The sequence below is a fragment of the Cariama cristata genome, unplaced genomic scaffold, assembly GCF_000690535.1.
Source record: "Cariama cristata isolate BGI_N322 unplaced genomic scaffold, ASM69053v1 scaffold6113, whole genome shotgun sequence".
Classification (NCBI taxonomy): Eukaryota; Metazoa; Chordata; class Aves; order Cariamiformes; family Cariamidae; genus Cariama; species Cariama cristata.
Window position 1 is genome coordinate 12,067 of NW_009610025.1, and position 26,769 is coordinate 38,835.

The window sequence follows — 26,769 nt, forward strand, 5'->3', positions numbered from 1 at the left end:
TGTGCTGTTATGCTTCTAAGGCAGCAGCATGTTTAGAACATTTAATTAGCCACTGGTTAGACTCAAGTGCAGCATTTAACTTCCACTTTCTAGAAAAAAACAAGGCTATAATTTAGGAAGCTACAGAAAAGTACATTTACAGATACTACATGCTTCTGAAATGTTATTGGTGTTGAAGGAGACTTTATAAATAAATATGACTTACAAAAAGCTAAAGAAAGTATATCTGCTTCAAGGAATAAACACCTGAAATAAGGAAACGAGAGCAACTTTCACCTACCACCGGTGAGGAGGAAAAAAAAAAAAATACTATGCATCATATAGTACACTAGAATGATAAAGACAAAAAAAACTCATGGTGGGTAAAACAGAGTCAAACAAACATCTTCCCCCATCTCACAGAAAAAAAGCAGACTCATTCCTTTGCTGTATAAACAAAAAGCATACAGACTATATCACTTTTATGCACACAGCTGCCACATTCTCTTAAAGGGTCGAAGAAAGTTCTTATGACAACAAATAATTTTGTTTTATCATGCTAACCTCAGTCACCATCTTTCTGAGTTTTGGGAACTATAATTTGGAAGGTACTAGTAGAAATAAAGAAGCTTCCCTATGTAACAGTCCATAATAACAAGAAACAAGGAATAAACCCTGTGTAACAGGTGTTTCAACAACAGGTAATTGATGCAGCTACATTATTTGCAACAAAAATGTTTTTAAAGACTGTCATAAAAGATCTGAAACCAAATTCCGGCTTAGGGCAAACAGGGATAACTTCTATTGAAGTTAATGCTCTTCACATAAAATGGAATAGTGCAATGCAAATTCAGCAAAATCAATACTCATGTTTCAAAGAAAAACTCCTTTATAGGTTGAAAGAAGCCACTTGTAATCATATTTAAATGGCCAATATTACAAATTCAAAGTACATCAATCAGCTCCGCTGCTTTCAGTGAAAGAGCTGTCAACTCACTAAGAAAGGTAGGTTACTGAAACAGAAAACCAAAAAATTTCCTCTAATCTAGCTATGTTTTTCTCTAGTTGAACAAACTTCCATTTTTACAGGAACAGTCACAAAAAAACAACTTATGCTGCTGTGATTTTTGCTTAATATAATTTTGGCTGATCCAAAAAGCATTCTTAAAGCCCAGCCAGAGACAAGAATAGCTTTGCAGACCCAGTATTTATGACATGTTATATAAAGCAAGACGTTATATACAAACTGACAATCAGGTGTACTAATACATAAGGAAAAAGTAACATGTGAAAAACTAGTAAAACCAAACACACATCATCATCTGACTCCTCCTGTATATCCAGTAGGAGTGAAAAAGTGAGTGTTTCTCAGGGGAAAGTAAACATTAGCAGCAAGGATGACTTAAGCATAATAATTTCCTGGAGTTTAACCACTGGTTTCACTTCAGAGGAAACAGTGCATCATTATTGTTATTATTCAAACAAATAAATGATCATCCATAATCTTACCTAGTTCTGGGGGCAGCACAGTAAGACGATTTCCCTGGATATGAAGTTCCTTAAGCTGAGTGAGTTCACCGATTTCTTTAGGCAGTGATATCAGGTCATTGTCTCTAAGACTCAGCTAAGAGTGAATATAAAGTAGTCAGAACAATTTTCGGTTACCATAAAGCAGCCTAAAACAGAACTCTACTCCCTCTGCACCCACCTTTCTCCTAAACACTCAATTCTTCCAATTTATTTACAAGCATCTGCTGGTAAACAAGAAACAGTTTCAGGTCTAGTGGTCTATTCCTACAAACATACCCTACTACTCCTCAAATTGACTGGATTCTATTCCTACAAGTGTTGCAAAAGTGAATTGATTTTCCAAGAATTTAGATAAATTACTTACTATCTGCAACTTTGTGAGCTTCCCAATATCTGGCGGCAGGATTTCAAAATCGTTGTCACTTAGATAGAGTGCGCGCAGGGTGGCTGCAAATTAAATAGCAATATATAAACAGGGTGGCATATAACCCAACCATTTGAGGTCTAATCAATAAAAAGGAGTCAGGTTTGATTAATAACCCTGACTTGGTGAAAAGCCTTTGACATACCCAGGGCTCACAATAATAACAAGCAGGTCAAACTTAGATTTACTGGCTTATTGTATTGTTGGTGAGTTCAGGAAAACATCTATATTCAAAAGGACCGGCACAATTAACAATTTCTACAATAGTAGACTCTGGCTGATTCTGGCATATATCCCAATGCTCAGCTGTCAGAATAGAGTCATTATTCTTTATTACCCTCAATTCTTATTTATTACATCAGTTTGCACCGCAAACAAAAATTAAAAAAAATAAATCTGAGTTTTCTGGACAAATACACATCTATGTTAAGCTCCATAGAAAGCACAGCCTAATACTCGGAAAAAGACTTTAAAAGAGAGCAATATAGAAGATGGAAATTGTACAATTTTTAATCGCCATGTTTACTGTCTATGAAATTCACAGAAAAAGAGATGACTCAGCACAACCATATACCTTGCTATTACTGAATGCACATACATGACAGTTCAGGAAAAAAAATTAAAATGGAGACTCACAAAGAACTGTTGGGTGCAGCAGGAAGGAAGGTGGTCAGGTCAGCAAAACCCCCTCCTCCCCACCAGAGAGAAGATCTCATTTGTCTTACGCAGTTTACTCCTCCTCCTCTTTTTATTTCATTAAATGTGACCATTTTTAATAATGCTGACTTAAAAATTTCCCTCTGCCAGGTTACAATCACAAAATCTCTCAGACAACGGGACTCCTTCCTCCCCCCTCACCTGTCACTTTTGCTGCTAAATGCACTGATCCTGAAGCCACTTCAGCATAGTACACTGAAAAGACCAGTAAGGTAGCAAAATCACTGAAATCCAGAAAGTGCCAGAATTCAAACTGCTTAGGTAACCATAATGCAGCCCCTCTGCACATATGCATTACAATACCTTTATTTTAACTCTCTGAGTATGTATTTTTAACATGTGCAAAGGTCAGCTGAGCTCTACCATTCCTGTGCCAAGCTTTGTAACCTTAGCACAGTTTTTAACATACTGGACACTTCAACATCCATGTGCTGTTAAAACTATTTCAATAATGAACCATCAGGAACATAATTGTTTCCAGAGTCAACACATAACAGTTGCCTTGCAAAAAGTTTACTTGCCTCTGAGGCTTGCAAACTTCCATAAAGTTTTAAGTTTTAACTGAGCATAAGGAAATATTACTCAGGAGAAAACTAATACACCATTACTAACCAAGCCTTCTCGTGTTCAATGGTGTCAGATGACTGTGTATCAGTGATAAATATTGCTGAGTTATGTAGAAATATTCAACAGAAATCCAAAGAAAAACATAAATATCAGAAAAATGCCATTAGAGTTTGGTCTCCATCAAATAAATTTCATCTGCAGAAAGCAAAGCACCAGATCATGAAGATTTGTAGAGTTTTTAGAAAAGTTTCTTACTCAGATAAAAGAAGTTTCCTGGTAGAGAATTTTCATTTAAGTTGTTGTAAGTCAAGTCAAGAACCTCCAGAGCAGGTAAAGAGCCAAATCCCCTTGGCAAGGTGTTTAACCTATTCATGCTGTAGGTAAAGAGGAAAAAACAGAACATGACATCAGTATTTGCTTCATCTAGTTGGAATAATATAGGCAACAAGAGTTTCATTTCTAAAAAATATAACCTACAGCAGGCTTCCCTTTTGTTTTGAAAAGTGATTGGTGCTACAAGATACTGAGTAAGCCTTCTGCGATGTAGACTTTTTTTCCCTCTCACACCCATAAATATGCTCAAAATTTATGCTCTCACAAGGGATCCCATCTGTTATATCAACGAAAAGCCACACCGAAAACTTGAAGCACAAGGGAGAGGTGTCACACTGCTATGTTCAGCTTAAACAGCGTGCCACAGAGAAAGCTGGTCCTTGGTAGATAATTTGTAATTTGTAGGTAATCTTGACCATCTGCCATACCACATAGTTCTTCACCATGGTACCAATACAAAGAGGAATACCTCAACTCCACGGTATTTACGTTCATTGCTGCTCAAACTCCTTCTTAAGAACAGCAAATTTGTGTCACTAGATAACTATTGATGCACATGGAGCATGAAGGAAATAAAATGTCAGTCCTCTGACTGATGAGGCTTAGTCTAAATATACCTCATTCAGCCAGTCTTGGAGGGTTTAGGATAGCAGTTCCCACTGGCAACAGCCAGAAGAACATGGGGAAAGTTAACAGAAGGAAAAGGTTTCTCCGATAACCTGCAGGAGACAAGCTACAGAAAACAGTAACTTTTCTCTGACCTCAAAGGACTTGAGCAAGGTGATCCAGATAATCACTAGAGCTTCTGCAAGGACAAAGAAAGGCAAAGAGCTGGAGAGTCTATTCATAGAACCTTACTGTTCATGTATGAGCTAGATCTCTGGCTGCTTATCATATAAACAGAAAAGATCTACCAGCTTATTATTCATACTGTCCATATTTGCATGTACACCAAACATATAGCTTGTGTGTATGGATCTTGCTTCGGTTGTCAGATGGGTTTGAAAGTAGAACAGAGAAGATAAGCATCTTCAGGAAGAGCATGTACAGGTAGTTAATTTGAAGAACTGGATTTTATTCTTATGTGATGATTGGAAACAATCAGGACCTTTCACATGTTATCTCTAAGCATATTCTGAATTTGACTCTCCTTCTGATGCAAAAGTGATAAATAGCAATAGCCACAACTGAAGTCAAGAGGAGATGTAATGTGAATGTATGAAGTGTGATGTAACACTAACAACTACGAAAATTCAAGTTGAAGCATTAACAAAGTTGGATACCCAAAAATAATAAAGACTTTTGGCTCTAATCTCTAGGGCCTTCCCTCTCCCACACAATGTTTGTCAAACACGGTGCTATACTATGTGATAAATACTATGAAATACATCTGTAGGACAGTTCTTCTTAAAGTTCTTTGGACACTGAATTAAACACAAGAGCAGCTGCACCTCCAGCCTAAGCATGATGACAACACATCCACGTGAGCAAAGGCAGAAGCACATACAACATTTCTTTTACAGACTCTCAGATACCAACCTCACCTTTCTTCTCCCACTTTTGCATAAGTGAGCCCCACCAGAACAAGAACCTGTAGAGATCAGTTCTCTGTAGCTAAACTCTAGATGAAATCTTTTTCCTCCTCATTCCCTATAAGTCCTACCAGGGACATGCATCTAGTATTACTGTTGTAGTAGTAGCTATTAAAATACAGAAAGGCATTCTCCACTACTGCTACTGCAGACTTGTCACTGCTTTTAAAACTGTTCTTTATATCAAATAAGATTAAAGAAAGCAGCTCCTTTTTCACTAGTAAAAAGAATAAGTGTCCCTGATGGCCCTCCCTTTTGTAAGCAAGGAACAGGGAGAGAAAGAATGTTCTCCCTATTGAGGGCAGAATGGTATCTATTCTTTGGCCTGAAAAAAGAACCAGCTGAAAGTCCCTGCCCAGCACTATTCAGCCCTGCAGAAGTTGAAACATTGAGCTTGTGCCACATCAAAATTTTTTTTAAGCTTTCAGTGCATTGGTACATCTTCCCTCTTTCCACCCCACCATTTGACCCTTCTGCACCAAAATACTCCCAAAAATAATCTATGCTCTTACTCAAGCTCCTCCTCTCCTCGCCAAGGGCTGTTTTGATACCATGGGAACACATGCACTGCAGATGACAAGAGGGTTTCTGGGCTGCCTCTCAGCAAACTACTAGGGTAGAACAGTTTCCTCTTCACCGATTTCGAGGACCTCTGGAAGCAGAACCCATCTTGCAGAGCTAAGGCTGGGCTGTATTTCCTCTGCCTGGAAGATTATGGGTAAGGAGGGGATTAAGAAGGAAGGGCATTTAATCTACAAGATCTTGGGCCACATGACACATGAAGGTGGCAACTGTGGTCCCAGACCTAAATCTCTGCTGGTCTTAACCCCAAGTAGATTTTTGCACTACATTTTTTCCATTAATGAAGACCAGTGTTTGAACTACACTAACACTTGTCAATGCTTTAACCCATGGAAAAAGCCCAACTTCTTCCTCCCTTCATACACTGCAACATTTCTATATGCCACTCCAAAAGTATGGATTTAACCCCCAAGATATCCTGATCGTGAATTAATATTTACTCTGAAAAGTAATTCCAGGTTCAAACAGATATTAAGGCATGCTAGAGATCTAAAGTGAACAAATAAAGACCAGGGAAGACAGATCATCATGAAAACATTTATTGGCATTCCAACAGTTCACAATGCAATTCAATTATCAACACTCTACAAAAGTATCTAAAGCAGGATACACAGAGCCTAGTCAAAATAATTTGGTATTTAAAATAGTGAAAAACCCTCAGTTTAAGGTGTTTGGAAGTTTGAATTTATAAAATACATTCTTTATTTGAGAAGCCTATAAAGCTAAAACTTACCCCACCAGTGCTTTCCTAAGTAGTTACACTTTAATACGCTCAGTTAGTTTTAAGAAGGTTCTGTGCTTCACATTTGTTTTCTTAATAATTCAAGAAAGCCTTCTGCAACTGTAGTCATTATAAAGTATGACCAACTCTACTGGAATACGGTATCTAAACACTTAACAGGAATGCCTCTGGCTCAAATTCAGTCAATACTACCTCTTTGAATTAAATGCACACCACATTTAAAGATTTACTGCCTTTTTTACAGGTTTAATAGAATTTGAAGTGTCTTTAATCCCAAATTTAGGATTTTGAAATTAAAGTTCTAAATTAACATGGAAAAATTAGCATTCAGTTTATTCAGTTTCGGGTTTGTTTTTGGGGGGGAACTTTTTTTTTTTTACAAGGCAGAACAGAAAATATAGTCTGGCTTTTATGCAGCAACCACAGAATTAAGAGACAGTTGCTAGGGAAGTAAAATTCAATAATTGTTAAGTTCGACTTCAGTGTCAGATGAACATGAGTTGCTGTTGCCCTTAAATGGTTATCAGCATACAACACTAAGTGCTTGATCGCTTTTCAGTATCCGATTATCGAGTACACTAGCTAAACACTCTGAAGCCATAATTGCCAAGTTATCCTTTAAAAAGAAACCTTAAAAGCAAAAAATAAGAAGGCCCAGGTTCAGTTGTGACAACATTTGACAGTAACTCTATTACAGCAAATTTCTGCATTAAAATACGCACCCAAGATTCAGGTGTTTGAGCTTCTGAAGGCTGCTAATCTGTGTAGGCAGCTCCTCAATCTGGTTGTTGAAAAAGTTGAGCACTTCTATGTTTCTCAGGTCTGCGATGTTTGCTGGCACAGCTGTGGGAAAATTTTCGCAGTGAGAGACTGCAATTAGAGCAAGCTACCTAGACTACAAATGCTTTACTAGCACCTGTCTCTTGCTCTGTTTGTACAGTGGCTGACAGCAGAAACAGCATCTAATAGCTATTGCAATAAAAGCAAAGTTTAGATCAAAAAAGCCTCCTATCTGGAATCTGTTCTCATTGCTGAGAGCAGTCACTTTGCACTCTTCAGAAAATTACTACCAGTACTGTAAGATATTTTGACTAACAAAGACCGTTGCAGAGAGACAAGGACAAGATAAACGCTCTCACAGACTAACAAAAAGAAGCAGGCTGTCCTCTGAGTTCATGTAGCACACATAGGTCTCAAAAGGGCACAGCCTAAGAGACTTGGATAATTTCATTATTTCAGTTGAAAAAAAATGAATGATATAAGTAGTTACACCAAGATAACAGCTTTATTAAAGGTCTTTAACAGAAAACATGAAATAAAAATTCATTTTTAGCAATGGCCCATTCTGCTTACTGCTTAAATAATCTAGTATCCAAGTTCTTGTCCATTTAACATACAACAAAATTTACAAAAAATTAAGTTCAGTCCTAAAAGATGAACTGTTCAGCCAAGCCCATTTTCAGTTACCTCCCATGAGTGAATAACTAACTGATCAATACACATACATGGCTACATTGGATTACCAACAAATCAATATCTGGTTTACACCTAGGAACATGAAAAATAAGGCAGAAGCACAACGCAAATATGCCTGTGCAAACGAGATTAAAAAGCTATTCAGATTTGCATCTTTTCCACCTTAAACTTAGTGAGATTTAAGCAGAGACCCGAGGTTTACATAAAGGAGGTTGGCAAATCACCTGCCCTGAAGCTTGCACCTGTGCTCAATATTCACCTTGGTTCAGTCTCAACTTTGACTGCATCAGGAACCCATGGAGTGCATATCTAAATAATTAGAAGTTTTTATGAGGCCATGATTTTCTTTTATTTGTTGGCATGAGGCAATCTCAGCCTTAAAACAGAGTCAATAATGTTTACAAAGCAGAACATTACAGTATGTCACATTTACTAGATAAGTCTAATTACACTGTGAACAATAATAGGGTCCCTAACAAACACTCTAATTACACTACATAAATATTACTGTTGAGGGTCATATTCATTGCAGATCTTTAGCAGACTTTTTTTATAAAGTCATTAAGGCAAATCTGAATATTTAAAATCCCTCCCTTTGTGGTATTTTCCAAATGGTCCATGCATGTATACCTGTCACTCGATGGCAAGAATTACATGCCTTCAGAAAGTAAAGGGTAATGTACTACTACTGTTGTTTTAAATTATTCCCTAACAGAAGTTAAGTGAGGATTTTAATTGACATGATTCAGCTGTTTCCAGCCCCAATATTTCACCAGAAAAGTAACTACCAGTACTAAAATGTTTTCCTTTCAGAAATTAGACTTCATAATTTGACTCTGATGAGATGCAATGGACTGGCAAAACATGTTCTTGCTCTTCTCAAACAGATACTACGCTTATGCAAGACCAGGAATTAGAAGTGCTAGCAAGTACAAGTTTTAGTTTAGTCAAAGCCTAAACAATACAGAGATCAAATACAATTCTCCTGAAGTTACACTGTTGATGTAATTAATAAAAATTTGGTATGAAGGTTTTTGCCTTTTTGACAGTGTAAGAGACTACACTCTCCTAGAAAAAACAGTGCAACTTAACATCACAAGTATGCTAAATGTAATGCAGAGCTCTGTTGTGGGAACGCTGAAACAAGAGCCTGACATTCAGGAGGCCAGACTTACCAAACCTACAGTCAGCTTGGCTGCCTGTGTGTATGTATTTCAATTATTCAGGTAGAACCACATCACAAGATGATAAAGAAATTAAGAAGTTTTTACCCCAAACACTGAAATTTCCTCAAAGCCAACTAAAAAAGTACATCTTGCACCAAGGACAATACTATCACTACCAAGACAGGAAGCCCATGAAACTCTGATTTTGCTGTGAGGCTGGACTACAGAAACTGTTGACTACAAAGACAATTTGTTAGTGCTACCCTCACGGGAGGAAAGTCAGCAATACCTGATGGGACTTTCAGTTGAATCAGCATTGGTTAACAGGCACCTTAGTCAGTCCTGTTCACAGCTGATTTAGTTACCTAATGACCTCTTGCATTATGGAGTAGCAGCAAAGCTGTTCTGCATCTGTGAACAGACCACAAGATGTCGAAAAGTACCCTCCAAACAGCCTGACAGAATCCAAACAATGTGACATCAAAGCAAAAATCTGGACCTTGCTACTGAGCTACCTTGAACTAGTGACACGGGTTCAGTGGATATGTCCTTTCAAATACCTATACAAACCAGCTTGTTGCTCCCCTTAAGAATAAATTAATTCTTCAGCTTGTATCTTGTTTCTGACTTAAGATAGGAGATTACAGGGAGAGGAAGAATCGTTTCAAGGAAGAAGGTGAACAGTCATCTCAATTTAATATTAAAAAAACCCAAAGAAATAAACAAAACAAAAAACCTACCACAAAACATTCCAAAAACCCCTATGAAACTACCTTGAAAGAGATTATACCCAGACATTAAGACAGGAAGAAAATGCCTTCCAGAGATCTGTTCATGAAGATTACACATGCACTGAAGATCACAGCAGAGAGAACCCTAGTTTCAATGGGTTACTACACAGCTGAAGAGTCTCAAATTCTACCTGCTTATCCCACTTGTAAACACAGGGCAAAAACTCAACTTCCCCTGGCTAGTTTATCAGAAGTTTTTTTATTTGGTTTTCTTTTGTCAGGGCACAGGTATGAGTAAGTGTCCCTAGTAAATAATAGGAGCTGTGTCCTTGCACACTGTTTGCTAAGTTTCTGATATATTTGTATAATTTCCACATACTGTATTTCATGTTGTGAATCCCACTTAGGATACTTTATATCATTATTTTTTTCAAGCAATACTAAAAGCTGCATGGGTAAGCAGGCTGAGATGAGAAAAAGGGTAAAAATTTAGCAAAGGATTTGGATTAAATACTTTGTGTCTCACTCGAATCAAAATAAAAAGCCTCAATACATAATTGTACTTTTTGGTTTGAATGAAGGGGCTGGAGGTATTTCATAAGAAGGAAAAACAGAAGAGTAGTAGGTGAAGACCAGGCTTGCAGTAGGGGAGAGAGGACTTTTTCCTGTAACAGCTTATTTTCTGCTTCAACAATTCAGATTCATTTGTAATATGAACAAATGCCCTCTTGGATTCAAAGAAAAACAGAAGACTGAAATTAACTCCTGTACGGGTCTTGTAGCTAAACTGTACAGGTTCAGTACCTTCATGTCTAAAGATCAGCAGCGGTCAAGCAAGGCTGACTAGGCATATAATGCTCCCAGTTCTGAACTTTACACAACTAAGAGCATCCCGACTACCATCCCACTGTTATGTCGCAAAACTCTTCCTAGATATATAGCAGACTGCCAAATACTGAGAAATTCATGTTCTGGCAATACTGAATTCCACTCGAGTCACCTTCTCATGATGAGCTGTGAGAGTGAACTGTCAGCATCCTGGTTCCATTCACCCACATATTTACAGTACGATCCACAGTGTCTTAACAACTCTTCTAAGACCATCTGCTGCCCAGTGTCATTAACAACTAACTCCCCCTCAGCAAATGCTAGTAAAATTTGGCAGCCCAATGCCTTTGCGTTCTCCTGTGAAGCTTCAGTCACATCATGAAGCCCCATTCATATTAAGTCTCATTTCACAAGACCAGAAACAGGTTCCTTCCCCCTGTTGAATACTGGAAACTGCATACAGCGATTCACTATGACAGCTATAGACTTCACCTTGATTTGAAAAGCTTGGTTGAGAGTGAAAGAGAGGGTCTACAGGCTGGACACCAAGGAATAAGAGGACTTTGTTCATGCTCCTGGAAATAAGCATTGGCAACTTGTTATACTTTCAAGTATTTAAAGACAAATATGCTCTTTTTTGCCCTGAAGTTAGTGGCGATTCTTTAGGCACTAAGATACATTCTCATCAGAGTAGCCTTTCACTCAAGGCAAGTTACTATGTTGTTCCTACGTAAGAAGCAACTGTTCAAAAGTTCTGATATGATTTCCAAAACATACACAAGAAGGATTAAATGCTACTATTCAATGCCTATATAACTCCACACCTAAGTATCCTGGATGTGGACCTTAGCTCTCTCTCCACATCAAGAACCAGAAGCCAACACTAGACACCTCTCTTTACTGGAGGTCTGATGTTGCCCTCTGTTGGAGAACAGATACTGGGTTAGATGGACCTTTTATCCAAGACAGCTATCACGCAGAGCAACATGCTAAGGACATTCAAATCAGTTAAAGCAGCTTGGACTTAACTGTCTCAGATGTAACCTCTTCTCACAAAGCAGGAAGTCAAGTGATTCTCATACCACTACCTAGAACTGACATCTAGATCCTGCTCCTTTGTATACCCAACCTCCAACCAAGGAGGAAGAACAGGAGAAAAGGAGGTGCATTTTTTCCCCTTCAGTTCCACTCTGCCACTTTTTAGTCATTTGTCTAGGTTTCAGTACAATCCCTCTTGTGGTGGCAGCACCTTCCATAAAGCTGAAAACGCACAGGCTCCAGAAAGTGCCTACTTCTGCAAACGATCTCCAGAATGATTTATCTTAAAGCTTCTGTGAAGCACTGGAAAACAACAGGAATTATTACAACTTTAAAAGTAAACAAACTCAGGTGTTTGCAAGACTAAGTGTCCATTTGCTTTTCATCTAAAAGATGAAATCTAGTCTGGGCTTTTGTATTTAGTAGGGACCAATATTAAACCAAACATTTCTGAAGATACTCTCATTAAGAGACCCATATCAACATTTCCTTCACAATTTAAAACTGAAATATAAAGCATTTTAGACAATGAAGCTCAGATGGAAAATGTGACAAGAGTCAATAAACTACCCAATTGGACAAGTGAAATGATTTAGTAAAAATGTAAGCCTCCATGAGGAACATATGGTACGTGAACAGAGTTAAACATTTCAGTTCATTTGTACCTTAACACTGAATGTTCAAAATAAGCATTGTGCCACTGCTGCTTGGAAAACGGTATCTGTAATACCTGCCTATTGATAAAACTGTGCGTGAGTAAGCTTACAATCTCCTCCATAAATACGATTCAAAGGCTACAGAGAAGCTCCCATTGAATTCAATGGACTTTAAATCAGACACCAAGTGAAATAAAAATTTTAATTATTTAAAATACGATTAGTTTCTTTGGCATTCACATCTTTAGAAACTTTAAGCTGCAGAATCCCTGTTTTTTCAGAACATTTTCGTTAATGAAGTAATTTCGCAATACCTAGGAACATGACGTTCAGTAGTACTCCCAACCTTTACAGATTCTAAGGGACTATTTATCCAGAAGAGCTATTAAAATAGCACTACTTGTCAGAGAAGAGATTTCTAAGACTATGCCAGTTTCTCATTAAACTGCTCCACTTAAAAGTTGGTCAAGAGTCATACAGAGTAAAGAGAACTCAATACAGACTTTTGAGAGTGCCTTCAGTCCATTGCAGATCCCAGGCGAGGTTTTCTTGCCAAGAGCAAGAACCTACTTCTTAAGCCTAATGTAAAATCTGTGGGCTATACAACATAATAAACTCAGTTCCGCACACTGTTGTTAATCCAGTTAGCATCAACAGGAACTTTTCATGAGTAAGGATCCCTTAGAGCAAAGGTCAAAGACATGAAATGTTACTCATTTTGTGAGGGAGAAAGAAACTAGAATACTAAATATATAATGCATTCTATGCATCCAATATAACGGTAGTCCTAGAGCTGGAGTCATGTTTAGATTAATTCGACAAGGGTTCTGTTATACTGACAGAGAAGCAATCAGCTTCACCAAAGTGAAATAGGAATCAGCAGAGGGAGAACACAACAGTTTTAGTTTTAAATATTCATAGGCATGCTGATATCATAGTTGGCAGTTAAATGGAGAGAATCCTGTTCCCAAGTGAAGCATATAAGTACTTAATTTATACATTATGTAGTTGAAGTTTCTCCTTTTGCCCTCCCTCCACCCTCTTCCAAAGATGGATACTAACCTTCCTCACACCGAAAACATTAAAAACTAGCTTGTCTCCTTAATCTTCAGTTCTTTCCAGAAACCAGCAGAGTTCCTTTTAGCAATTAGCCACAGAACACTGCAGTTATGAAAACATTCTTATGAACATGTTTAAATGATACTACAGCTCATTGATGTGCTACTGTGCTAACAAAGCAATTTATCAATAAACAGTTTTAATTTAGAAATCAGAGTCTAAGGAGAAGTGCTCTGAGCACAAGAAAGGCTGAGAAGAGACTGGGAATCAAGTGACATCTAGTGAAGACAAAGGACAAATCTGTTCTCTGAGAATAAAGCTTAAGATGCACTTCAGAGTTTGGAGAGAAATACTAGAAACCAAGGGTTGAGGTTAGGAAGGGATTACTAGGTTGAAAATAAAACACCTAAGAGCAATAGAACTGAAACCACACCAAAATAGCTCACAAAAATCTGATGTTTGTTAGCTTGTTTACAGCAGTAAGGAATAGTGCTGTTCAAGTGAGGATGGATATAAAAATGTGGATATAAACATGACCCTTCATTTCTACAAATAGTTTTGAAGAAAAGAGTATTTTTGAATCAGTGTGACATGCAAGTTGACCATAGCATCTTCAGCTTCAATAATTGTTTTGTGAGGAGAGCACAGTTCAGCCAAGATGCTTTGCCATCTTTCTTTTATTTCAGGAGGAAAAAAAATGTGGTACACCATGCAAAAAGTTGAAGAACACAGGCTACATCCCCTTGTTACAGGTCAGATCATCTGTATGTGTTGGTATTTCAACAGCAGGGAATGGTTAAGAAAAATAACTTCTGCAGGACTAAAGAACTTTAGCTGACAGTGTTAAATTGAGATTTATTATTAGGCATCCACCAAATGCAATTGTAAATGGTCTCACCAAATCTCTGTGAATCTCCTTCAGGTGTTTAAGTTGTTTAAGCGTGATCTTTTCAGAGTTTCACACTACTGCACAGTAGTCGGCTTTAGCTAAATAAACCAGCTGAAGTTCAGCATGTTCACCTTCCTCGATATTCTCTTTACTTCAGTCTATTTAGCATGCTTTCTGTAGTTTACAGCAAGGACTAACCAAAGATGCCCTGAACAGGTCTTGAACAGACACTATAGGTTACCCTCCAGGTAAGGTCAGGTCACAGGTCAAGGTCACTTCAGCCTCTTACTCAGGAATCCCGATTTACTCCTATACTTAGCAGTGCTTGTTTACAAAATACTGCTTTCACTGCAAGTATCTAACAAATAGTCCATAATTTCAGTTCATTTTATTGGATGGTATGAGTAGTTTACACTTTTTGTACCACTGAAGCGTTTTTCAGAACTCCCGTAGGGCTGTTTTTCACTGCTACTTGGATCAACAGAGTCTCCCCCCCGATATGGCCGCACGGACTGCCATGCTGACACTGTTTCAGAGACACCAGCCTCTCCTCTAAACACCCACAGAGGAAGGGGCTGCAGTAAAAGCTTACTACTCAAAAGCAAAGTCAGTACATGTGTTTACACATGATGTTCTTGTTCCAGCCCTCAGAGCTGGGAATGAATTAAACTCCCTCCTAGTTTGGGCTCCCTATACCCAGTACTAAAGCCACTACTTAGCGTCCTTCCTGCACCTCTACCTTAGCTGATCCCAGGCTTCAGTTGACTATACGTTTCATTTCAAGCTACAGCAGATATTCCTCCTAGACAAGAGAAACCACATTACCACAAATTGCCCATCCTCAGATAAAGATCAGGAAATTATTTCAACCTAAGGGTCATTTCACTCTACAGTATTTTTGACACAGGGCACCAATGGAAAGAATAAGACGCTAGATGGGTGAGTGGTCTGAAGGGAAATCCTGTGTCATTATCCACTTCAAATCAACACACTGGATTACTGGAAGAACAAAAGGAATACATAGAAAATAGAGTACAAAACTAAGTCCAGTTTCCCCTCAGTCTAGACCAAATCTACCTGCTCTCCTCTGTCCTTCAATATTAGCAACAAAAAAATTCCACTTGGCTTGTTAGACAGTAAATTCTTTAAGATGATACAAAATTAACCTCTTTAATGAAGTGAATTCACTTGTGCAACATTCACTAACTTTGAAAATGCCAACTTCAAAATAGTCTCTATCTGGTAAGAGGATTTCCAATCATTTTACATTACAACCTGTACATACACATGGAGAAAGATTATTTATATGGGGCTTCCACAAAAAAAGTTACAGTTATTTTAAGCCACTGGGAGTTAAGTGAAGACACAAGAAATTTGTACTAAAACATATCAGAAAACATTGAGACTTACAAAAAAAGTATTAATATGTTTGCAGATGTCTTTTAATAAGAGAACAACATCTTTTGAAGAACTATGTTAAAGTGATTTGTGTCTAGTGCTGTACTGAATATGTACACTTACTTATGATGCAAAACTGTCTCTGTGCCATATAGCACAAACTTTGACAATTTAATTTACGCATAAATTGGGGTAGTTTCAGCATGGACTCTTTATATCATTACAGCACAAAACTCTTTCATAAATTATTCTGCTTCATTCTCCCAAAGCTTCTTAAACCCAAGATTTATATTATTTAAAGCTAAAATGCTCTACCATCTGTACTTTCTTAGAACCAAAGGTTTGGGTTTTTTTCAGGAAGAAAAGAAAAAAGCTAACAAGGTATTTAATCTAAACATTTCTGCTGAACTCAGATGTCACAAATTTAGTAAGGCATATGTATAGGGATCTCCTTTTTCCTTCTTCACACATCCCCCTGTGCACTGCATTCGAAAAGATACTTCCCTTTAGAGATCCCTGCACCAGAAACAGGAAGTAAAAACAAATAAAAATATATAACAAAAACGAAAGCCTTACAGTTAACTTAAAGCACCACTCCCAAGCACAACTGAGAAGCCACTGTCAGGCAGAAGTCTTGTGCTTTAGGCACAACCCTAGTTTGACTATGCAGATAGCTTACTTGCACCATTTGGGGGTATATCATGTCAGTACAATAGTGTGGAATGACTTACCAGAAGTAAAGTAGAGGAGAATACAAGAAGCAACAAAGAGTAAAGGCATCTAGTTGCCTTCAGAAGTCAGCAAGTTCGCTATATAAATAACCTGATACCCAGCAAAATGCAAAGTGTCAGACAATACCAGTGGGAGACACCATAACACATTTCAGCAGTCTGGGAAGGAATTCAGGACAGACAGATGCAGTATTGCTAACTGTCTCTGGACTACCTCCAATACATCTAGGTATACACTACAGCCAGAAAGGTGACTTACAAAGGAGACACTCTAATCTACAAGTGATACCAAGGGATTTTCGCAGCATGTTAAATAAGATCAAGGACACAGTCAAGAGGGTTAACAGCAACAAAGGGATGAGCTTCTGTGCTGGTCACGCACAGAGAGCAAGAAAATTTAGAAGGAGATGGTAGAGCAAAGAAGCAGTAAGCTATGTGAGCAGGAAAAAAAAAAAAGGAGAAAAGTTTTGAACTGCTCTGCTGGAAGAAGGCAAGATGCACAAGGATGATAAAGGGTGACTACATGGCTGTCAAAGGAACACGATTAATGAGACACAGCTATTCTGACAGGATCAGAAAGTGAACTCAGAAACAAAATTCAGGTGTGGAAACGGGAACCAGCAGCAAAAAAGCTAATAGGTCTCCTCACAAAAAGGAAAGGACTAAAGATGAGTAAAAAATTACACTTGAAAATCAAGGAAGAAGCAGTGGAAAGAGCAGAGGACAGTACAGGACAGCAGCTCAGAGGAAAGGTAGAGAAGGACAGAGGATATAACATCAGGTAATACAGGAGAGCTCTGAGAAAAAAAAATAATTGTTCCTGACCTCTCATCATTCAGACATTTGATAATATTGGGCAAGGAATCAGAGCATAAGAGCAAAAGGATAGAAAAATCATCAGGAGTGAGCTATGAATAGCAGACAACTTTTGAGAATATTTAAAGGCAGTACAAGAACATGGTGAAGCTAGAAAGCACAGGATCACCTGAGGTTAAGGAGACTGAGGAGAACAGCAAAAACTACACTGCAGTCCACCACTACCCACCCGGCAGGCTGAATTGCTGTCAGCAGCATAAGCGCCTTCCCATGACAGAAACTGCTACAGCTATTTAAACAGTGACCTCTAATGGACAAACCGCGTAATGCCGGTATTTCCACCGACAGCCGAAGCACTCACGGACTCGAGGTACAACCAGATAATGACACAAAAACTAGAATCTCTGAATGGATTCTCCAAATGATTACAATGTAAATTAATCATCTCAGGCAGGCAAGTCAAATAACTGTTACAGCAGTTACAAGTATCAGAAACTCACAGCGCATCCCAAAGTGAAAATAAAACATGTCAAGTTGGTAGCGTAATAGTGGCGCACGTACTGATGACCAGCGCTTGTACCTCTTGTCAATGCAGAAGTAACCTTTAACATCCCAGCCTGCTTCCCAGTCACGTCTTCCCCTCTGTGCACTCCTGGGTTGGACTACAGTTAAGCTGAGCTTCTCAAAGCTCTTCAAGCACACTTCCTAGTCATGCTGTAGTGCAGGGATTTTAATTGTCAAACTTCATCAGCATACCAAGTGAGGATATTAAGTATGACTACAATAGGAAGTGAAATTTTGTATACACTTTAAGTAGCTGGAGAATACCTTGAGTTAGCCTAGCTATCTAAAGTCTAGAAGTTTCAGTACCACTTCATATTTAACGGCAAAATAGTTCACAAAAGCTGCTCTGCAAGGAAAGAAAAAAAAAAAAAGCCAGGCAAGGCATAAGCCACACAATATACATGCTCAAACAATTTCCTTTAAAAATGGGGGTTTCTCTGATTAGATGATGAGGAGACTGGAGCATTTCTCTTATGAGTAAAGGCTGAGAGAGCTGGGTTTGTTCAGCCTGGAGAAGAGAAGACTGAGATGGGATCTCATCAATGCTCATAAATACCTTAAGGGTGGATGTCAAGAAGATGGGGCCAGACTCTTCTCAGTGGTGCCCAGCAACAGGTTAAGGGGCAATGGGCACAAACGGAAACTCAGGAAGTTCCATCTGAATATGAGGAAGAACTTCTGTACTTTGAGGGTGACAGAGCCCTGGAACAGGCTGCCCAGAGAGGTTGTGGAGTCTCCTTCTCTGGAAATACTCAAAACCCACCTGGATGCGATCCTGTGTAACCTGCTGTAGGTGACTCTGCTTTGGCAGGGGGGTTGGACTAGGTGATCTCCAGAGGTCCCTTCTAACCCCGACCAGTCTGTGATTCTATTCATAATTCTACCCCAATTATTGCTCATTTACAAATCTAGTGGCAGAAGGCGACCAAAAGGTGAAGCCTAATCTACCCTGCTGACCTCAGTTCAAGCCTGCAAAGATACTTTTTTTTTCCCCCCCAAACACAGCCACTTCATGTTCTTCTGCAACCATTTTATAAAAAAAGCTAAGCCCTCAAGACAACGTGATGTACAAATCTTATTCCCAGCTGGAAAAGAACCCCCTCATACTCACTCATCTATTTTACACTGTCTCGCAGAGTTCCAAATGATTCTGCTTGAAATGACATGGGGTGAGTCCCAGAGTAGAAAAGACAGCCAAACTTGGCAATATGCCTTTCATCTCCCTGACCTGGGCTCCCCAGACATGCCAGTATTCTGCAATTCCCAACCTGTCCCCCAGAACCATCATGAAACACAAACTCTAGCTGAAGATGTTTGAACAAAGTAGGAGAAAGTTTGATTTCAAGAACTTCTATGACAAATTCCTTAACACAAAACTTCAGAAGCTTCAGGACCGTTCAAACTCCTGGGAGCCAAGCATAGCATAACATGACTGGCACAGCCACCCCAGCATCAATTGTGGAGCAGTAACATAAAAGGAAGCATGCTGGCTGGTCCTGCAAAACACGCAGACCTACACCAACACCCTAAGCTCACTTTCATCCCACACAGGGGTGTCAAAGAGCAAGTGGCCAAGACTGATGCAGACTTCAAGAGAAGTTACGTTCCACTTGAACTTGGGTGAAGCAGTCCTAAGTAGAAGGACACAAAACAGTGGAATGGATAAGCCATGGGAATTATTACCGTTGCACAGAAAATGTGTAAACAATATTTATGATTGACCAAACTGATCAAACATGGTTTCTACATAAGTAAGTCCCATGGCTCCAACTCCCTCCATACCCCTCCAGCACAGCTACCCTAATTCCCTATGAACACTACTCATGTTCTATTAGCAATCCCACTGAGCAGGAAGTGAATGTCACCTGCATGTCCCCCAGCTACCACCAAATGGCATGGAACAAAGACTACTTGGTCACACCTACCGAAATTAATCCACCGCACTGAAGGGCAGATCTCTATCATTCAAATTTGAGGAACATTTGTCAGGACTTCTATTTCATTTATTTTGATGTTAGCAAATGGGTTCTAAAGATACCCGGGTCAGGATCAGATAACCTATGCAGGCTAATAGCATAAGCACGACTGTCTTTAATTTTGCTTCTCAGTTGTATACTGGATAGAAGGCTTTAAATCACTAAACAATGGAACAAAAACCTCACAGTACAATATAGGGAGGCACTGGCCCATAAGTCTACATTAAGTTAAGAAAAAAAACCACAAATACTCACTTTCTCCCTCTGCTTTCAACTGGTTTGGCACAGGAGACCCCAAAGTGGAATCATCCCAGGTTTGTCACTTACAGAGCAACTGGTTCAACAAGACTGCAAAATTGCAGCTATTTAGTTTCCCCTAGGGTTTTGTTTCTGATTTTAAAGCACAAAAAGTTCTCATCAAGCAGCAAAGGACAGACTCAACTGTTTCAGAAGCTACCTAGAGCAGAAGCAGCCACTTCAAGATTCCTCCATTAGCACAGCACCAGACAGCTGAAAAAAATCCAGCTTAATATTCTCCAGGAAAATCCATGTGGATTTGAGTCCTTCTGATAATGATTTAGACACGTAAATGCACAAGCACCAGCAGTATGAATGGTATACTAAAAATATTAACAAAACCCATGCCACAAAAATATTCTAAGCAGTATGATGGATTTAATAGTGTGATCCTCATGCTCGCTAATGAAACTTTACTTACTTTTAAATGAGTTTGCTGGCAAAAATATGAACTATGGTTACATAAAAATATGCATATGGAGTTTTTACATGTATTTATTCTTCCAGATAGACATGTTTACTCTAAACAGCAGAAAAAAAAGGCAAGTAGAACAGTCATTTAAATGGCAGAAAACTAGAAGAAGATGCTAATATGACCTTAGTGTAGCATGTCAAGTGTCACTGCCACTAGCTTCCTCGTCATTTTAAGAACAATCTGCTAAGACAATTAATTACATAGCTTAAAAGATTAGGTCAACAGTGTCAAATATGAGAATATGAATTTGAAATTTAGCCTTTTTAAAAATATGTGCTGTCTATTTAAATGTCTACATCAATTTGTGAAAGAATAGTAAGTTTCAGACTTCATGGGTTACTTCTCAGGAGAAGCAGTGGTTTTACCTTCCCATAAAAGAAACCCAAACATAGCAATTAGAAAGGCTGACAGAACAGATAGAGATCAGCAGGCTGCAAGTAAGGGCTACTTTAGAAGGAATCAGTAATTAAAAGTTGACATTTAATATAACACAATTTTATAGTAATGGTAATCCTTAAACTGGTATTTTGAAAACTAAAACTGCTTTAAACAAATAGCGTACTCTGGATTTTTCTTGAATAGTTAAGAGTCAACCTGAACACATCCTTCTTGGACACCTCTTATTACTGTATCTTCTTCCTCCTCCAGTCAGGTCTACAGCTAAGACTTACAGCTAGGACATAGGTTAGTTACTTAGCTCTTAATTCTGGTGCTCACGCTGAAGCATGTCACCCTCCCTAGGCTCAGCTGTCAGACAGCCAAGTTGACCATAATACAAGTCTCCCTGCAGGAGTTTCAGCCTTTCTTCTCTTCCTCAGAGCAAGGTAGATATCTGCTACCTGCCCAGCCAGTTGTGTATTCAGCTGAACTTGCCCTTTAGCTACATACAAAATTTGTAAGGTGTCATGTGGAAGAGATGATTAAGGCCTTGGAAGTCTGTTAGCTTTCAAAAGTTGTAGGATTTTTACAAATCCCAGAGAAAGAACAGTCAAGTTTACCAAGAGTAATGCTTACAACTCGTTTCATCCTAGTGCCAGGTAAGCAGCCATTCAGACAGAAGATACCAGAGCAAATAATCGGCACCAGAGAGAAGTTCTGCCTGGCAGCACTATGTACCCAACTTTGGATGAGTTTTCTGACCACAAGCATTAGACAGACGTGTGCAGAATGAACTGCTATCTCAAGATGCCTGCAGCCCTCCAAAAACTGCAGAGAAAGCTGAAGCGGTTAGATAGAATTAACTGCCTAGCTTTTAAGCAGCTCAAGTTCAGAGACAGGCATCTGTTTGTAGTAACCCAAGGGAACGCAAAAGCCACCAGCTGAGTGGCCCCATAGCCCAGTTCCATCAGTGGCTGACAACAGATGCCAGATGGCAATATGCCCAAAGCAAGTTTACCATAATGCTTTCCGAAATGATTCTCTCAGCTTCCACCTATTCGTAATTTCACGACCTTCTAAATCTCATGACCTTCTTGTATTTCAGCAAACAAGAAGCAGGAGTGTTTGCACAAGACACTGATGGGTAAGCCTGAAGTATTCTCCTACAAAAAGATTTTATTTTTTTTGCCATGCAAAAGTCAGTCTGATATCCACCTCCACTAAGTTAAGTCCCATGTTTATGTTGCTCTCATGACATGCTATTCACCAACACCTCACTTAAGGGCTTCTTTACTGTGGGAAGCAGGATCCACAAGGCAATAATTGAAGGTGGTGTGTGCAGTACAAGCAAGACACAACTGTCAAAAAAAAAATCTTTTGAGTCTAAGTAGCAGACTGCTTGACTTCCGTGCCTGAAGTTCACATTCAGGTGGCCTTCCTCACATATGTTTGGCTATAGATATAATGTAGTTGAGTTGTAATTTGGTTCTACTTGCTTCAGTCAAATTAATTATCCATCTCCTAAAATACAAACTGAATAATTTCTGATACAGTTCAAAAAATTCAAAAGTTCTCACCTAAACACAAGGACTTCAGAGCTATGGTAGGAAATGGATTTTTGGCTGAGCTGGTAACAAGACTGAGAATTACAGATCTTCCAATACATGGCAGATCTGTACTGAAGTTGGAAAGGCATGTTGAATGTGGCTGCTAAGTCACATCCTCAATCTCTTTATTTTTAATGAAGTGCTTCACCAAGAAGCACTCTTAACAGTGACATCATGCTCTACAAAAAAAAAAAAATACACACACAAACACCAAACTAGTGATGTCAGCTTTGCAATATTGCTCAACTGCCTGAAATGAAGTCCCCAAAAACAAGAGTATACTTACTTGTAATCTTGTTGTGACTCAGAACCAGCTGTGTGATATGAGACAACGTAACTGCAAATGAAGAGAAGAAGAAGTTAGTTTATGGACATGGCAAATGAAAGCTTCTATCTATTTCAGCTAAAAAAAGAGGCAAGTTATTCTCTCTGCTCCAGTAACTCCAGATTCACATGCACTGTCACAATAAACAAGACAAGCTCCAGGCTTAAGGACACATCCAGCCACTCCTCAGCCCCTTTACTTCACGTTTCTGTTACTGCATCAAACATGACTTGCTTGGTTTTGGGCACACAAACATTTCTGCCCTTGAATCCTTCCCAAGGAAAAACTGGTAAGTACTCCAACATTTATCCCAACAGAATATGTGCCACATGAGAAATTACATTTCCCCATGTTCCCAATCCACTATCAACTCACTGCTAGATTTAAGTCCTAAGTACCAATAGCTGCATTACAACCTCACATTCACAAAGCATAGTAGCAGACTAGCATCATTGTTGTGTAGTGAACGGCCAAGTGACAGCATGCAATATGTACTCAAATTAACTGAATGATCTGATTGATCAAAGCCCCTCAGATTCCACCTTCCTGAAAAAAAACAAGTGTAGGGCACAGGGCAGCTAGAGAGACTGGCACTCCTCCTACACTTCTTCATCATTTACATTTCTTCTTCCCTACTTCCACTCCCTAACATCACCATTGCTTTCCCCAGAACCTCCACAGCCCACAACTGACAACAGTATCTGATCAGAAAAATATGCTAAATAGTCAGAGGAGAAACCTCCACCTTGAAGGAGCTCTCAAACATTTTCCCCCTCCCTGTAAAAAATTTGTTGTATTTTATTTGAACTAGAAAAATGGAGTTTCCACCCCCTCTCCTTTCCCTTACTTCAGTGCAGCCTCTTCAAAACAGCTCTAGAAACCACCTTGCAGCCCATCCCAGGCAGCTGTGAACTCTTCCTGCCTGAAGGACAGCCATAGTGCTGCATCTCTCATCCCTCAGAACTGTCCTCAAGCAACAAACATCACTAACATTAGCCAAGAGAGAGCCCACAGGAGTCTTACTGCCTTAGGAAATGAAGATATCTTGGCGAGCATGTGTGAAAACTGGCCATGCTAATCAATACTTATTAAATTGCAAGTTGGAGGAAACAGCTTGGAGAGCTTTTACTTACTGATATAGCAACCCGTTTCAGCTAACCCTTGAAAGCTCATGACTGATCACAGGCAAATATAACCTGTTGGCAGAATGAAAGCACGCAAAGGCAGAAACAGATCAGACAGTTCAGCATAGAGGAAAAAAAAAGGATCACAGCATTTCCCTGTGCAATTGCAGGCTGTGGAGGAAGGAAAGGCAGGGAGAAGAAAGAAACAGTGCACCCACCCTAAATTTCTCCTAAACCACGAGTGCTCTAAGCACTGCCTGCACCACCTCACAAAGCAGAACAGAACAGGACAGAGGAAGAAGCCCCTAGAAAGTCTGTAAGGTTACTGTAGAAAAACCAGCACGAAAGGGCAGACAAGAGCAGCAACCTCCACAAAGAGCTCTAAACTTTAAAAGATAAAAGGCACATCAGCATCTGAACCATAAGCAACCATTCAACACTACTGATTAGTTATAGCTAAATATAGGAATGCAATTTACACAAAAAAATGTGAGAAGATGTTGGAGCTAGTTACAAGCTTGTGAACAAAGGTCTAAGTAGTCCTTATGCATTTATTTCTCTTGGTTTAGATATTTTAATAGCTGTAACAATCATCAAAAGTCAACAGCTCATGGGCCCTTGATATCCAAGCCTGACTAGTAAGAACACAACCACCAGAAGGGCAACCCTACCAGTTGGCATCCTGAGATGGGAAGTGCTCCAGTCTGACATCTCCAGCTCCAAGGCAACTTAATCTAGATTAAAGCTAGATCCAAAGTGACATCACCAATGCCACAAAAAAACATCTTTTCCTGCACTTAAGAAACAGATCATTCTAGAGCTCTGAGGCTTTGCCTAGACTCATCAGCATCAACAAGAAATCAGCCTCGCCCCACTGTATTTAAAGAGAAACAATGATTTTCCTATCAGGCAGTGGAGTTACCTATTTTGCCCTAGCCGGTTTCCTCCCACCCTGCAAGAACAGTAATGAATATCTTCTGCACTACAATTCAAATGGCTTGTGTGCCTATCCACTTAATGTCCTCCTCTCCAAGGGGGCCCTTTTTCCACTCATAAGCCAGTAAAGAAAAGGTCCAATTAGTCTAGTAGTATCTTCCCCAAGCCTCAAATATTCAAATAAATCCTAGGTTATCAAAAAGGCAGGAAAAAGCACACATGTACCCAAGACTTCCACCAGCTTTGTACTCTCAGTCCCTCTCACAGTGGCAATGGTGAAGACTAGCTACATCACCGTGCCTTTGCAAATCCATCTCTGCATGTTAAGGACACTGAAGAGTGCCTTTAAGCCTGAAGTGGGGAGCGTTACAAAGAGCAGGGCTCTGGCTGAGGGCACCAGAACCAGGAAATGGCAGTCCAGCTTTGTTCTTCAAGGTTTGGGGTACAGGAACGTTTCAGAATTTCTCCTTTGCCCTTCACATGACAGTAGCATTGGAAAGTAAAGATTTTGTTTAGCCTCCTTTTAAAAAGAAAAAAAATCCTTTTTTTTTTGGATACTGTAAAAAAGTTGTTTCCACCTCACTAGGATTTGTTTTTAAAGCAGAGAAGTTGAACTAAAGTGGCAGAACAAGGCCAACTAACATCACCCCACCTCCATAATAAAAAGTCAGCATCTCACCACGAGCATGATGGACAACCGGACTCCTAACAGGCGGGACCCCTGCATCGCACCTGCCAGGCAACGGTCTGTAACACCCACGGTGAACTGCAGGTGCAGGGACTGGAAAGTCAAACCGGGTGGCGAGGCACAGAGTGAGTTCTAAGAATTTTTACACTATTTCTTTTTTCCTTTGAAGTTGATGCTTCCTTCAGTTTATTAAAGCAGAACAAAGACTGAAGCTGTCACCACACTTCTGTGGCCTTGTTCAGTTCATTTCAGTTTTGCACAAAGCTTTGCCAGTTTCAGGACAGAATCCAAAATTCAAATAAACTTTCTTTACTTTGAAGTCCATAATGGACTTCATTATATTAAAAGTAGCAATCCCCATTATGTGCCTTTCAGTAAGCACCTAGACCGACTTGAAACTACATGAGGAAAGGCTGAAATTTAGTTCATACATCCATCAATATGATATGCCTTTCTCAACTCTTTTCTGCCTACGAACCACCTCTTCTATGAAGACGATATGACTTCCGTGAATGATTATTTGTTAAAACTAAGGCTAGACATGTCCAAGGTTATCAAAATAAAACAAACTCTTTAAGGTAGTGGTAAGGAAGTAGTCCTGATCCCCCCTCCCCCATGCCCCACTACATGAAACACCCATTTAGGCATACAAAGCAGAATTACAACTCCAAAGGACTAAAAGAAGTGTCTAGGATTTTCTGTTCCTGCGCTCAAAATGTAATTCAATATTTTAAAAAAAATTATACCAAGTAATATTTATAACTCCTGCCAGCTTATGAGGAGACACCACTTGCATGCGACTACTTTGCACCACAGAGGTATGAAGCCACTGAGCTGCACTAAGCACTAGACAGCGGTACACATGCCAGTACCTGCTCTGGATCACTTACGAACTGAACTAAGAAATAAAAGAGTAAAAAGGAAGTGTTTTACTAACAGAGAACTGAGACAGGCCCTGATCTAATCCATGTGTACACATATGGGGAACCTTTCCAGCCACTATTTCATCATTTCTACATATAGGATGTGAGGACACTTACTCATGGGCACTCAAGCTTTGCGGCTGCAGAATCAAGACTTCTGAACATCAAACTTCTGCTGAATTTACATAGCACAAAAAGTTCTGTGCGTATTTAGTTTTTAAA

At 39.3% G+C, this 26,769-nt stretch overlaps 1 protein-coding gene across 1 annotated transcript; it reads right to left on the reverse strand.

Annotated features, from left to right (window-relative positions):
- Positions 1 to 1,456: 1,456 nt before the first annotated feature.
- On the reverse strand, positions 1,457 to 22,882 carry RSU1 (Ras suppressor protein 1). Its single transcript, XM_009697735.1, has 5 exons — positions 22,838 to 22,882; positions 7,189 to 7,309; positions 3,473 to 3,591; positions 1,874 to 1,956; positions 1,457 to 1,603 (listed from the first exon to the last, which is right to left on the reverse strand). The coding sequence occupies exons 3-5, from the start codon at positions 3,588 to 3,590 to the stop codon at positions 1,457 to 1,459; spliced, it is 348 nt and encodes a 115-aa protein (XP_009696037.1). The 5' UTR covers position 3,591; positions 7,189 to 7,309; positions 22,838 to 22,882.
- Between the last annotated feature and the right edge of the window lie 3,887 nt (positions 22,883 to 26,769).

Bases quoted from the DNA above. Each gene is read 5' to 3' on its own strand.
- RSU1 (XM_009697735.1), bottom strand. From the start codon at position 3,590: ATGAATAGGTTAAACACCTTGCCAAGGGGATTTGGCTCTTTACCTGCT. The intron at 1,957-3,472 runs GTAAGAAACTTT...TTTAATTTGCAG, and splicing joins AGGAAACTTCTTTTATCTGA to CCACCCTGCGCGCACTCTAT. The intron at 1,604-1,873 runs GTAAGTAATTTA...ATTCACTCTTAG, and splicing joins AGCTCACAAAGTTGCAGATA to CTGAGTCTTAGAGACAATGA.